The sequence below is a fragment of the Rhinopithecus roxellana genome, chromosome 6, assembly GCF_007565055.1.
Source record: "Rhinopithecus roxellana isolate Shanxi Qingling chromosome 6, ASM756505v1, whole genome shotgun sequence".
Taxonomy (NCBI): Eukaryota; Metazoa; Chordata; class Mammalia; order Primates; family Cercopithecidae; genus Rhinopithecus; species Rhinopithecus roxellana.
Window position 1 is genome coordinate 16,215,162 of NC_044554.1, and position 13,963 is coordinate 16,229,124.

General features: G+C 42.7%; 1 protein-coding gene across 1 annotated transcript in view; it reads right to left on the minus strand.

The window, feature by feature from the left end:
* Positions 1-1,738: 1,738 nt before the first annotated feature.
* Positions 1,739-13,963, minus strand: part of FAM185A (family with sequence similarity 185 member A) — a 64,972-nt gene continuing 52,747 nt past the window's right edge. The window contains exon 8 of the mRNA XM_030932546.1: positions 1,739-2,772. Within this exon, the coding sequence (XP_030788406.1) occupies positions 2,660-2,772 (113 nt within the window). The 3' untranslated portion in view covers positions 1,739-2,659. The remainder of the gene's footprint in view (positions 2,773-13,963) is intronic.

Consider the following 13,963-nt stretch of genomic DNA (forward strand, 5'->3'; position numbering starts at 1 on the left):
CTCTTCTGGCTTGTAGAGTTTCTGCCGAGAGATCTGCTGTTAGTCTGATGGGCTTCCCTTTGTGGGTAACCCGACCTTTCTCTCTGGCTGCCCTTAAGATTTTTTCCTTCATTTCAACTTTGGTGAATCTGGTAATTATGTGTCTTGGAGTTGCTCTTCTGGAGGAGTATCTTTGTGGCGTTCTCTGTATTTCATGAATTTGAATGTTGGCCTGCCCTACTAGGTCGGGGAAGTTCTCCTGGATGATATCCTGAAGAGTGTTTTCCAACTTGGTTCCATTTTCCCCCTCACTTTCAGGCACCCCAATCAGACGTAGATTTGGTTTTTTTACATAATCCCATACTTCTTGCAGGCTTTGTTCATTTCTTTTTCTTCTTTTTTCTTTTGGTTTCTCTTCTCACTTCGTTTCATTCATTTGATCCTCAATCGCTGATACTCTTTCTTCCAGTTGATCGAGTCGGTTACTGAAGTTTGTACATTTGTCACGTATTTCTCGTGTCATGGTTTTCATCTCTGTCATTTCGTCTATGACCTTCTCTGCATTAATTATTCTAGCTGTCAATTCTTCCACTCTTTTTTCAAGGTTTTTAGTTTCTTTGCACTGGGTACATAATTCCTCCTTTAGCTCTGAGAAGTTTGATGGACTGAAGCCTTCTTCTCTCATCTCATCAAAGTCATTCTCTGACCAGCTTTGATCCGTTGCTGGCGATGAGCTGCGCTCCTTTGCAGGGGGAGATGTGCTCTTATTTTTTGAATTTCCAGCTTTTCTGCCCTGCTTTTTCCCCATCTTTGTGGTTTTATCTGCCTCTGGTATTTGATGATGGTGACGTACTGATGGGGTTTTGGTATAGGTGTCCTTCCTGTTTGATAGTTTTCCTTCTAACAGTCAGGACCCTCAGCTGCAGGCCTGTTGGAGATTGCTTGAGGTCCAGTCCAGACCCTGTTTGCCTGGGTATCAGCAGCAGAGGTTGCAGAAGATAGAATATTGCTGAACAGTGAATGTACCTGTCTGATTCTTACTTTGGAAGCTTCCTCTCAGGGGTGTACTCCACCCTGTGAGGTGTGGGGTGTCAGACTGCCCCTAGTGGGGGATGTCTCCCAGTTAGGCTACTCAGGGGTCAGGGACCCACTTGAGCAGGCAGTCTGTCCCTTCTCAGATCTCAGCCTCCGTGTGGGGAGATCCACTGCTCTCTTTAAAGCTGTCAGACAGAGTCGTTCGCGTCTGCACAGGCCTCTGCTGCTTCTCCTTTTGTTGTTTAGCTGTGCCCTGTCCCCAGAGGTGGAGTCTACAGAGACAGGCAGGTTTCCTTGAGCTGCTGTGAGCTCCACCCAGTTCGAGCTTCCCAGCGGCTTTGTTTACCTACTTAAGCCTCAGGAATGGCGGGCGCCCCTCCCCCAGCCTCGCTGCTGCAGTTTCGGTTAGATCAGAGACTGCTGTGCTAGCAATGAGGGAGGCTCTGTGGCCGTGGGACTCTCCCGGCCAGGTGTGGGTATAATCTCCTGGTGTGCCCGTTTGCTTAAAGCGCAGTATTGGGGTGGGAATTATCCGATTTTCCAGGTGTTGTGTGTCTCAGTTCCCCTGGCTAGGAAAAGGGATTCCCTTCCCCCTTGTGCTTCCCAGGTGAGGCAATGCCTCGCCCTGCTTCAGCTCTCGCTGGTTGGGCTGCAGCAGCTGACCAGCACCGATTGTACGGCACTCCCTAGTGTGATGACCCCAGTACCTCAGTTGAAAATGCAGAAATCACCGGTCTTCTGTGTCGCTCGCGCTGGGAGTTGGAGACTGGAGCTGTTCCTATTCGGCCATCTTGCTCCGCCCCTCCATGTGTTTGTTATTTACAGCTTAAATTTACATTGATGCCATAAGAGGTAGTAAGTAGAAAACCTGTCATGTGAGAGCTACATTATAAAGAATTCTAAGCTAATTGACCCCGCATGATGGATGCCTTTGTATAATCTCCTTCCCTTGAGTGGGAGTGGAAACTGAATGTGATGGGCCATCACTCCTATGAATGTTACATTATATGGCAAAACGAAGGTTATCCTGGGTGGGCCTGACCTAATCGAGTGAGCCCTTTAAAAGTATATATTCTTCCAGCTGGTTGCAGAAGAAGTCAGATATTCAAAGCATGAGAAGAACTCAGTGCATCACTGCTGGCTTGAAGATGGAGGGGCAACATGAGAAGGCATGTGGGTGGCCTCTAGAAGCTTAGAGTGATTGCTGGCTGACAGCCAGCAAGAAAATGGAGACCTCAGTCATTCAGTCACAAGGAATCGGATTTTCCCAATAATCTGAATGAAGTTGGAAGTAGATTTCTTCCCAGAGACTCCACATGAGAACTCAGCCTGGCCAAAATCTTGATTCTAGCCTTGTGATTCCCTGAGCAGAGAACCTAGACATACTGGGCTCTTGGCCTACACAACTGTGAGCTGTAAATGAGTATTATTTTATGCTGCTAAATTTGTGGTAATTTATTATACAGCAGTAGAAAATGAATACAATAGCAAAGTACACATTTTGAAAAAGCCTCCCAAAACAGTTCACCAGTATTCATTCTCAATTTGTTGTTTTCAACCTTTATATGAATGGTGGGATTTACATTTTTGTAGTCACAGATCTGCGAATCATTGTTAAAAATCATAAATCCAAATCAAATTAGTCTTAGTCTTGCAGTTTCAGAGACTGAAACCAGCTTTGCCTTCTAAAACTTACAGTGCCTTTTGGGGCATCAGCCTTAATCCATTTTTCACGTTTGCTTGCTTGATTCATGAGTCCTAAAATACAAAATTGCATAAAGTTATATCAAGAGCATTAATTGACCACATAGATCCTAGCAACACATCTATAAAACTGAAAAACACCTTGGAACATCAAGAATCTTGGTAAAGATAGTCTGAACTGGGAAAGAGTTGCAAAGTGGTTATCTGGGCTTGCTCCCCTCCATTCACTTTCTCAGAACAACCCTGAGAGGGAGGCTACTCTGTGTTTTGTTTTGTTTTGTTTTTTTTTTTTTTTTTTTTTTTTTTTGTATATGTAATATTTTTTTTTTTTTTTTTTTTTTTTTATTATACTTTAAGTTCTAGGGTACATGTGCATAACGTGCAGGTTTGTTACATATGTATACTTATGCCATGTTGGTGTGCTGCACCCATCAACTCGTCAGCACCCATCAATTCATCATTTATATCATGTATAACTCCCCAATGCAATCCCTCCCTCCTCCCCCCTCCCCCCTCCCCATGATAGACCCCAGTGTGTGATGTTCCCCTTCCCGAGTCCAAGTGATCTCATTGTTCAGTTCCCACCTATGAGTGAGAACATGCGGTGTTTGGTTTTCTGTTCTTGTGATAGTTTGCTAAGAATGATGGTTTCCAGCTGCATCCATGTCCCTACAAAGGATGCAAACTCATCCTTTTTTATGGCTGCATAGTATTCCATGGTGTATATGTGCCACATTTTCTTAATCCAGTCTGTCACAGATGGACATTTGGGTTGATTCCAAGTCTTTGCTATTGTGAATAGTGCCGCAATAAACATACGTGTACATGTGTCTTTGTAGTAGACTAATTTATAATCCTTTGGGTATATACCCAGTAGTGGGATGGCTGGGTCATATGGTACATCTAGTTCTAGATCCTTGAGGAATTGCCATACTCTTTTCCATAATGGTTGAACTAGTTTACAATCCCACCAACAGTGTAAAAGTGTTCCTATTTCTCCACATCCTCTCCAACACCTGTTGTTTCCTGACTTCTTAATGATTGCCATTCTAACTGGTGTGAGATGGTATCTCATTGTGGTTTTGATTTGCATTTCTCTGATGGCCAGTGATGATGAGCATTTTTTCATGTGTCTGTTGGCTGTATGAATATCTTCTTTTGAGAAATGTCTGTTCATATCCTTTCCCCACTTTTTGATGGGGTTGTTTGTTTTTTTCTCGTATATTTGTTTGAGTTCTTTGTAGATTCTGGATATTAGCCCTTTGTCAGATGAGTAGGTTGCAAAAATTTTCTCCCATTCTGTAGGTTGCCTGTTCACTCTGATGGTAGTTTCTTTTGCTGTGCAAAAGCTCTTTAGTTTAATTAGATCCCATTTGTCAATTATGGCTTTTGCTGCCGTTGCTTTTGGTGTTTTAGACATGAAGTCCTTGCCCATGCCTATGTCCTGAATGGTACTACCTAGATTTTCTTCTAGGGTTTTTATGGTATTAGGTCTAACATTTAAGTCTCTAATCCATCTTGAATTAATCTTCGTATAAGGGGTAAGGAAAGGATCCAGTTTCAGCTTTCTACTTATGGCTAGCCAATTTTCCCAGCACCATTTATTAAATAGGGAATCCTTTCCCCATTTCTTGTTTCTCTCAGGTTTGTCAAAGATCAGATGGCTGTAGATGTGCGGTATTATTTCTGAGGACTCTGTTCTGTTCCATTGGTCTATATCTCTGTTTTGGTACCAGTACCATGCTGTTTTGGTTACTGTAGCCTTGTAGTATAGTTTGAAGTCAGGTAGCGTGACGCCTCCAGCTTTGTCCTTTTGACTTAGGATTGTCTTGGCAATGCGGGCTCTTTTTTGGTTCCATATGAACTTTAAAGCAGTTTTTTCCAATTCTGTGAAGAAAGTCATTGGTAGCTTGATGGGGATGGCATTGAATCTATAAATAACCTTGGGGAGTATGGCCATTTTCACGATATTGATTCTTCCTATCCATGAGCATGGTATGTTCTTCCATTTGTTTGTGTCCTCTTTGATTTCACTGAGCAGTGGTTTGTAGTTCTCCTTGAAGAGGTCCTTGACATCCCTTGTAAGCTGGATTCCTAGGTATTTTATTCTCTTTGAAGCAATTGTGAATGGAAGTTCATTCCTGATTTGGCTCTCTGCTTGTCTGTTGCTGGTGTATAAGAATGCTTGTGATTTTTGCACATTAATTTTGTATCCTGAGACTTTGCTGAAGTTGCTTATCAGCTTAAGGAGATTTTGGGCTGAGACGATGGGGTTTTCTAAATATACAATCATGTCATCTGCAAACAGGGACAATTTGACTTCTTCTTTTCCTAACTGGATACCCTTGATTTCTTTCTCTTGCCTGATTGCCCTAGCCAGAACTTCCAACACTATGTTGAATAGGAGTGGTGAGAGAGGGCATCCCTGTCTTGTGCCAGTTTTCAAAGGGAATTTTTCCAGTTTTTGCCCATTCAGTATGATATTAGCTGTGGGTTTGTCATAAATAGCTCTTATTATTTTGAGGTACGTTCCATCAATACCGAATTTATTGAGCGTTTTTAGCATGAAGGGCTGTTGAATTTTGTCAAAAGCCTTTTCTGCATCTATTGAGACAATCATGTGGTTCTTGTCTTTGGTTCTGTTTATATGCTGGATTACGTTTATTGATTTGCGAATGTTGAACCAGCCTTGCATCCCAGGGATGAAGCCCACTTGATCATGGTGGATAAGCTTTTTGATGTGCTGCTGAATCCGGTTTGCCAGTATTTTATTGAGGATTTTTGCATCAATGTTCATCAGGGATATTGGTCTAAAATTCTCTTTTTTTGTTGTGTCTCTGCCAGGCTTTGGTATCAGGATGATGTTGGCCTCATAAAATGAGTTAGGGAGGATTCCCTCTTTTTCTATTGATTGGAATAGTTTCAGAAGGAATGGTACCAGCTCCTCCTTGTACCTCTGGTAGAATTCAGCTGTGAATCCATCTGGTCCTGGACTTTTTTTGGTGGGTAGGCTATTAATTGTTGCCTCAATTTCAGAGCCTGCTATTGGTCTATTCAGGGATTCAACTTCTTCCTGGTTTAGCCTTGGGAGAGTGTAAGTGTCCAGGAAATTATCCATTTCTTCTAGATTTTCTAGTTGATTTGCGTAGAGGCGTTTATAGTATTCTCTGATGGTAGTTTGTATTTCTGTGGGGTCAGTGGTGATATCCCCTTTATCATTTTTTATTGCATCTATTTGATTCCTCTCTCTTTTTTTCTTTATTAGCCTTGCTAGCGGTCTGTCAATTTTGTTGATCTTTTCAAAAAACCAACTCCTGGATTCATTGATTTTTTGGAGGGTTTTTTGTGTCTCTATCTCCTTCAGTTCTGCTCTGATCTTAGTTATTTCTTGCCTTCTGCTAGCTTTTGAATGTGATTGCTCTTGCCTCTCTAGTTCTTTTAATTGTGATGTTAGAGTGTCAATTTTAGATCTTTCCTGCTTTCTCTTGTGGGCATTTAGTGCTATAAATTTCCCTCTACACACTGCTTTAAATGTGTCCCAGAGATTCTGGTATGTTGTATCTTTGTTCTCATTGGTTTCAAAGAACATCTTTATTTCCGCTTTCATTTCGTTATGTACCCAGTAGTCATTCAGGAGCAGGTTGTTCAGTTTCCATGTAGTTGAGCGGTTTTGATTGAGTTTCTTAGTCCTGAGTTCTAGTTTGATTGCACTGTGGTCTGAGAGACAGTTTGTTATAATTTCTGTTCTTTTACATTTGCTGAGGAGTGCTTTACTTCCAATTATGTGGTCAATTTTGGAATAAGTGCGATGTGGTGCTGAGAAGAATGTATATTCTGTTGATTTGGGGTGGAGAGTTCTATAGATGTCTATTAGGTCCGCTTGGTGCAGAGATGAGTTCAATTCCTGGATATCCTTGTTAACTTTCTGTCTCGTTGATCTGTCTAATGTTGACAGCGGAGTGTTGAAGTCCCCCATTATTATTGTATGGGAGTCTAAGTCTCTTTGTAAGTCTCTAAGGACTTGCTTTATGAATCTGGGTGCTCCTGTATTGGGTGCATATATATTTAGGAGAGTTAGCTCTTCCTGTTGAATTGATCCCTTTACCATTATGTAATGGCCTTCTTTGTCTCTTTTGATCTTTGATGGTTTAAAGTCTGTTTTATCAGAGACTAGGATTGCAACCCCTGCTTTTTTTTGTTCTCCATTTGCTTGGTAGATCTTCCTCCATCCCTTTATTTTGAGCCTATGTATGTCTCTGCATGTGAGATGGGTCTCCTGAATACAGCAGACTGATGGGTCTTGACTCTTTATCCAGTTTGCCAGTCTGTGTCTTTTAATTGGAGCATTTAGTCCATTAACATTTAAGGTTAATATTGTTATGTGTGAACTTGATCCTGCCATTATGATATTAACTGGTTATTTTGCTCGTTAGTTGATGCAGTTTCTTCCTAGCCTCGATGGTCTTTACATTTTGCCAAGTTTTTGCGATGGCTGGTACCGGTTGTTCCTTTCCATGTTTAGGGCTTCCTTCAGGGTCTCTTGTAAGGCAGGCCTGGTGGTGACAAAATCTCTAAGCATTTGCTTATCTGTAAAGGATTTTATTTCTCCTTCACTTATGAAACTTAGTTTGGCTGGATATGAAATTCTGGGTTGAAAATTCTTTTCTTTAAGAACGTTGAATATTGGCCCCCACTCTCTTCTGGCTTGTAGAGTTTCTGCCGAGAGATCTGCTGTTAGTCTGATGGGCTTCCCTTTGTGGGTGACCCGACCTTTCTCTCTGGCTGCCCTTAAGATTTTTTCCTTCATTTCAACTTTGGTGAATCTGGCAATGATGTGTCTTGGAGTTGCTCTTCTGGAGGAGTATCTTTGTGGCGTTCTCTGTATTTCCTGAATTTGAATGTTGGCCTGCCCTACTAGGTTGGGGAAGTTCTCCTGGATGATATCCTGAAGAGTGTTTTCCAACTTGGTTCCATTTTCCCCCTCACTTTCAGGCACCCCAATCAGACGTAGATTTGGTCTTTTTACGTAATCCCATACTTCTTGCAGGCTTTGTTCATTTCTTTTTCTTCTTTTTTCTTTTGGTTTCTCTTCTCGCTTCATTTCATTCATTTGATCTTCAATCGCTGATACTCTTTCTTCCAGTTGATCGAGTCGGTTACTGAAGCTTGTGCATTTGTCACGTATTTCTCGTGTCATGGTTTTCATCTCTGTCATTTCGTTTATGATCTTCTCTGCATTAATGAGTCTAGCTGTCAATTCTTCCACTCTTTTTTCAAGATTTTTAGTTTCTTTGCGCTGGGTACGTAATTCCTCCTTTAGCTCTGATAAGTTTGATGGACTGAAGCCTTCTTCTCTCCTCTCGTCCAAGTCATTCTCTGACCAGCTTTGATCCGTTGCTGGTGATGGGCTGCGCTCCTTTGCAGGGGGAGATGCGCTCTTATTTTTTGAATTTCCAGCTTTTCTGCCCTGCTTCTTCCCCATCTTTGTGGTTTTATCTGTCTCTGGTCTTTGATGGTGGTGACGAACTGATGGGGTTTTGGTATAGGTGTCCTTCCTGTTTGATAGTTTTCCTTCTGACAGTCAGAAGGACTCTCTGTTGGTCTGTTGGAGATTGCTTGAGGTCCACTCCAGACCCTGTTTGCCTGGGTATCAGCAGCAGAGGTTGCCGAAGATAGAATATTGCTGAACAGCGAGTGTACCTGTCTGATTCTTCCTTTGGAAGTGTCCTCTCAGGGGTGTACTCCACCCTGTGAGGTGTGGGGTGTCAGACTGCCCCTAGTGGGGGATTTCTCCCAGCTAGGCTACTCAGGGGTCAGGGACACACCTGAGCAGGCAGTCTGTCCGTTCTCAGATCTCAACCTCCGCGTTGGGAGATCCGCGGCTCTCCCCAAAGCTGTCAGACAGAGTTGTTCGCGTCTGCACCGGCTCCCGCTACTTCCCCTGTTGGTCTTCAGCTGTGCGCTGTCCCCAGAGGTGGAGACTACAGAGACAGGCAGGCTTCCTTGAGCTGCTGTGAGCTCCACCCAGTTCGAGCTTCCCAGCGGCTTTGTTTACCTACTTAAGCCTCAGCAATGGCGGGCGCCCCTCCCCCAGCCTCGCTGCTGCCTTGCCGATAGATCGCGGCAGACTGCTGTGTTAGCAGTGAGGGAGGCTTCGTGGGCGTGGGACCCTCCCGGCCAGGTGTGGGATATATTCTCCTGGAATGCCTGTATGCTTACAGCGCAGTATTGGGGTGGGAGTTACCCGATTTTCCAGGTGTTGTGTGTCTCAGTTCCCCTGGCTAGGAAAACGGATCCCCTTCCCCCTTGCGCTTCCAGGTGAGGCGATGCCTCGCCCTGCTTCAGCTCTCGCTGGTCAGGCTGCAGCAGCTGACCAGCACCGATTGTCCGGCACTCCCTAGTGAGATGACCCCAGTACCTCAGTTGAAAATGCAGAAATCACCGGTCTTCTGTGTCGCTCGCGCTGGGAGTTGGAGACTGGAGTTGTTCCTATTCGGCCATCTTGCTCCGCCCTGTTTTGTTTTGTTTGAGACAGAGTCTCACTCTGTTGCCCAGGCTGCAGTACAGTGACACGATTTCGGCCCACTGCAGCCTCCGCCTCCTGGGTCCAAGTGATTCTCCGGCCTCAGTCTCCCGAGTAGCTGGGACTACAGGCATGCGCCACCATGCCTAGCTAATTTTTTTGTATTTTCAGTAGAGACGGGGTTTCACCATGTTGGCCAGGCTGGTCTTAAACTCCACACCTCAGGTGATCCACCCACCTTGGCCTCCCAAAGTGCTGGGATTACAGGCATGAGCCACCATGCCCAGCCTACCCTGTATTTTTTTCTTTTTTTTTTTTTTTAAGTAGAGACGGGGTTTCACATGTTGGTCAGGCCGGTCTCAAACTCCTCACCTCGTGATCCACCCGCCCCAGCCTCCCAAAGTACTGGGATTACAGGCATGAGCCACCATGCCCGAGCTCTGTTTTTTATTTGTACAGGATGATCCCTTATCTAAAATGCTTAGGACCAGAATTGTTTCAAATTTAAGATTTTTTTTTTTTTTTTTTTTTTTGGAATATTTGGAGAAGACATACTAGTTGAGCATCCCTAATCTGAAGATCTGAAATCCAAATTACTCCAATGAGCATTTCCTTGTTTCATGTTTTGGAGCATTTCAGATTTTGGATTTGGAATGCTCAACATGTATTATTTTTAAATGCAGTCTTAAAAAAGTGCTTTACTGGAGTATAACTGACAAACTACATGTACTTAAAGTATACAATGTAGTAAGTTTTGACATAGGTAAAAATCTGTGAACCATATCTCCTTAATCAAGATAAGGAACATATTCATCACTCCCAAAAATTTATTTGTATTCAAGTGCAGTCTTTCCCTCATGCTCCTCCCTTCCTGTCACCCTCCAACCCCCACCCCCTTCAATCACTGATCAGCTTTGTGGCACTATGGATTCGTTGCTTTTTCTAATATCTTATATAAATGGTATAAATGGAAGTATACAGTTATGCACTCTTTTAAAAAAAATCTGTTTTCTGGCCGGGCGCGGTGGCTCAAGCCTGTAATCCCAGCACTTTGGGAGGCCGAGACGGGCGGATCACAAGGTCAGGAGATCGAGACCATCCTGGCTAACCTGGTGAAACCCCGTCTCTACTAAAAAATATAAAAAACTAGCCGGGCGAGGTGGCGGGCGCTTGTAGTCCCAGCTACACGGGAGGCTGAGGCAGGAGAATGGCGTAAACCCGGGAGGCGGAGCTTGCAGTGAGCTGAGATCCGGCCACTGCACTCCAGCCTGGGCGACAGAGCGAGACTCCGTCTCAAAAAAAAAAAAAAAAAAAAAAAATCTGTTTTCTTTAATTCAGCATAATTATTTTGAGGTTCATCCACAGTGGACCATGTATAGGTAGTTTCCTCAACGCTTGCTTATTAGTACTTTGCTGACTGTTCATGGCACTTTCCACAATCGCCTCTGTGCAGCTTGCTCCCCTCCAGAACTTTCTCATGAACTCTGGGCAGCCCTGTCTCCCCAGAAGCTCAGCTCAGAAGCTCAGCCTCCTCTACTCAGGGAGTCTGCTGGGCTCTGCCTGTGCAACCTCTCCCTGCCCTGAAGCCTGGAAACTCTTTCAAGGTCATAGGCTGTGGCAATCACAAAGCTCTCCTTGTTTGTTTCTCAGATCTACTCTTCTAGTTCTATGTTTTCTTTACAAATCAAGGTTATAAAGGTGTTATATCTCCTCTGGAGTTCCACTGCAGTTCTGGATTTAAGAAACCAGTCAAATTGAGACAGAACAGGGACTGCTTATAGGAGCCTGCGGGCCCTTCTCAAGCACAAAAATTTAAAAAAAAAAGAAAGAAAAATCTTGGGTTCGTTAAAACAATTCCAGGCACCTACCTAAGTAGCCTTAAAAAGCAAATGAGCAGGCAGGCAAGGTGGCTCAAGCCTGTAATCCCAGCACTTTGGGAGACCAAGGCGGGCAGATCACCTGAGGTCAGGAGTTTGAGACCAGACTGGGCAACATGTTGAAATCCTGTCTCTACTAAAAATACAAAAATTAGCCTAGTGTGGTGACAGGCGCCTGTAATCCCAGCAATTTGGGAGGCTGAGGTAGGAGAATTGCTTGAACCAGGGAGGCAGTGGTTGCAGTGAGCCAAGATCATGCCATTGCACTCCAGCCTGAGCAACAAGGATGAAACTACGTCTCCGGGGAAAAAAACAAGCAAACGAGCAACTTAATAACAACAACAAAATAATAGCTTAAAACAATAGCCAAAAAGGTTAAAACAGATGTCTTATTTTCTGTAAGAACCAAAGACAAAATCTGAACATATGTCTCTGAGTTGTTTCTCAAAAACCTGGACCCCCCACACCAAACAGATCTGTTGGCACGTGGACTTCAGATAAGGGGAAGCTCAAGACTAAACTCTGACTACTGTACATTTCTCAGGGGCCTGGAGAAGGTCATGCCTATGAGCCAGAACTAACATTATTTTTTGCAGATCCCAAATTTTTAGATAAAGCTTCACTTCCTTAACCAATCAGAAATCAAAAAATCTTTAAATCCACCTATAACCTGCAGCCCCCCTGCTTCTAGATGTCTTGCCTGTTTAGGTCAGACCAATATGTAGGCCCCATGTATCAATTTATGACTTTGCCTATAACCTTTGCCTCTCCACCTTTATTTTAATTAATTTATTTTTTAAATTTTTCCATAGGTTATGGAGGTACAAATGGTGTTTGGTTGCATAAGTTCTTTAGTTGTGATTTGTGAGATTTTGGTGCACCCACCACTTGAGCAGTATACACTGCATCCTATTTGTAGTCTTTTATCCTTCACCCCCATCCCAACCTTCCCCCCAAGTCCCCAAAATCCATTGTATCACTCTTATGCCTTTGCGTCCTCATAGCTTAGCTCTCACATATCAGTGAGAGCCTATGATGTTTGGTTTTCCATTCCTGAGTTACTTCACTTAGAATAATAATCTCCAATCTCATCCAAGTCACTGTGAATGCCATTAATTCATTCCTTTTTATGGCCGAGCAGTGTTCCATCGTGTGTGTGTATATATATGTATATTCCACAGTTTCTTTATCCACTTGTTGATTGATGAGTATTTGGGTTGGTTCCTTGATTTTGCAATTGCAAATTGTGCTGTTATAAGCATGCCTGTGCAAGTATCTTTTTCGTACAATGACTTCTTTTCCTCTGGGTAGATACCCAGTAGTGGGACTGCTGGGTCAGATGGTAGTTCTACTTTTAGTTCTTTAAGGAATTTCCACACTGATTTCCATAGTGGTTGTGCCAGTTTACATTCTCACCAGCAGTGCAGAAGTGTAACCTGATCACCACATCCACACCAACATCTACTTTTTTTTGATTTTTTTGTTTATGGCCATTCTTGTAGGAGTAAGGTGGTATCATATTGTGGTTTTGATTTGCATTTCCCTGATCATTAGTGATGGTTGAGCAGTTTTTCATGTTCATTGGCCATTTGTATATCTTCTTATGAGAATTGTCTAGTCATGTCCTTAGCCCACTTTTTAATGGGATTGTTTTTTTCTTACTGATTTGTTTGAGTTTGTTGTAGATTGTGGATATTAGTCCTTTGTCAGATATATAGATTGTGAAGATTTTCTCCCACTCTGTGGGTTGTCTGTTTACTCTGCTGACTGATTCTTTTGCTGTGCAAAAGCTCTTTAGTTTAATTAAGTCCCAGCTATTTATCTTTGTTTTTATTGCATTTGCTTTTGGGTTCGTGGTTATTAAATCCTTGCCTAAGCCAATTTCTAGAAGGGTTTTTCTAATGTTATCTTCTAGAATTTTTATTTTCAGGTCTTAAAGTCTTTAATCCATCTTGAGTTGATTTTTGTGTAAGGTGAGAGATGAGGATCCAGTTTCATTCTCCTACATGTGACTAGCCAATTATCCCAGCACTGTTTGTTGAAAAGGGTGTCCTTTCCCCACTTTGTGTTTTTGTTTGCTTTCTTGAAGATCAGTTGGCTGTAAGTGTTTGGGTTTATTTCTGAGTTCTCTATTCTGTTCCATTGGTCTGTGTGCCTATTATTATACCAGTACCATGCTGTTTTGGTGACTGTGGCCTTAAAGTATAGTTTGAAGTCAGGCAATATGATGCCTCAGGACTTGTTCTTTTTGCTTAGTCTTGCTTTGGCTATGCAGACTGTTTTTTTAGTTCCATATGAATTTTAGAATTGTTTTCTCTAACTCTGTGAAGAATGATGGTGGTTTTTTGATGGGGATTGTGATGAATTTGTAGATTGCTTTTGGCAGTATGGTCATTTTCACAATATTGATTCTACCCATCCATGAGCATGGGATGTGTTTCCATTTGTTTGTGTCATCTATGATGTCTTTCAGCAGTGTTTTGTAGTTTTCCTTGTAGAGTTTTTTCGCCTCCTTGGCTAGGTGTATTCCTAAGTACTTCATTTTTTTGTATTGTAAAAGGGGTTGCGTTCGTGATTTGATTCTCTGCTTGGTTGCTGTTGGTGTTTAGAAGAGCTACTGATTTGTGTACATTAATTTTGTATCTGGAAACTTTGCTGAATTCTTTTATCAGTTCTAGGAGCTTTCTAGAGGAGTCTTTAGGGTTTTTGAGGTAAATAATCATATCATCAGCAAACAGTGACAGTTTGACTTCCTCTTTACCAATTTGGATACCCTTTATTTCTTTCTCTTTCTGACTGCTCTGGCTAGGACTTCCAGTACTGTGTTGAAGAGGAGTAGTGACAG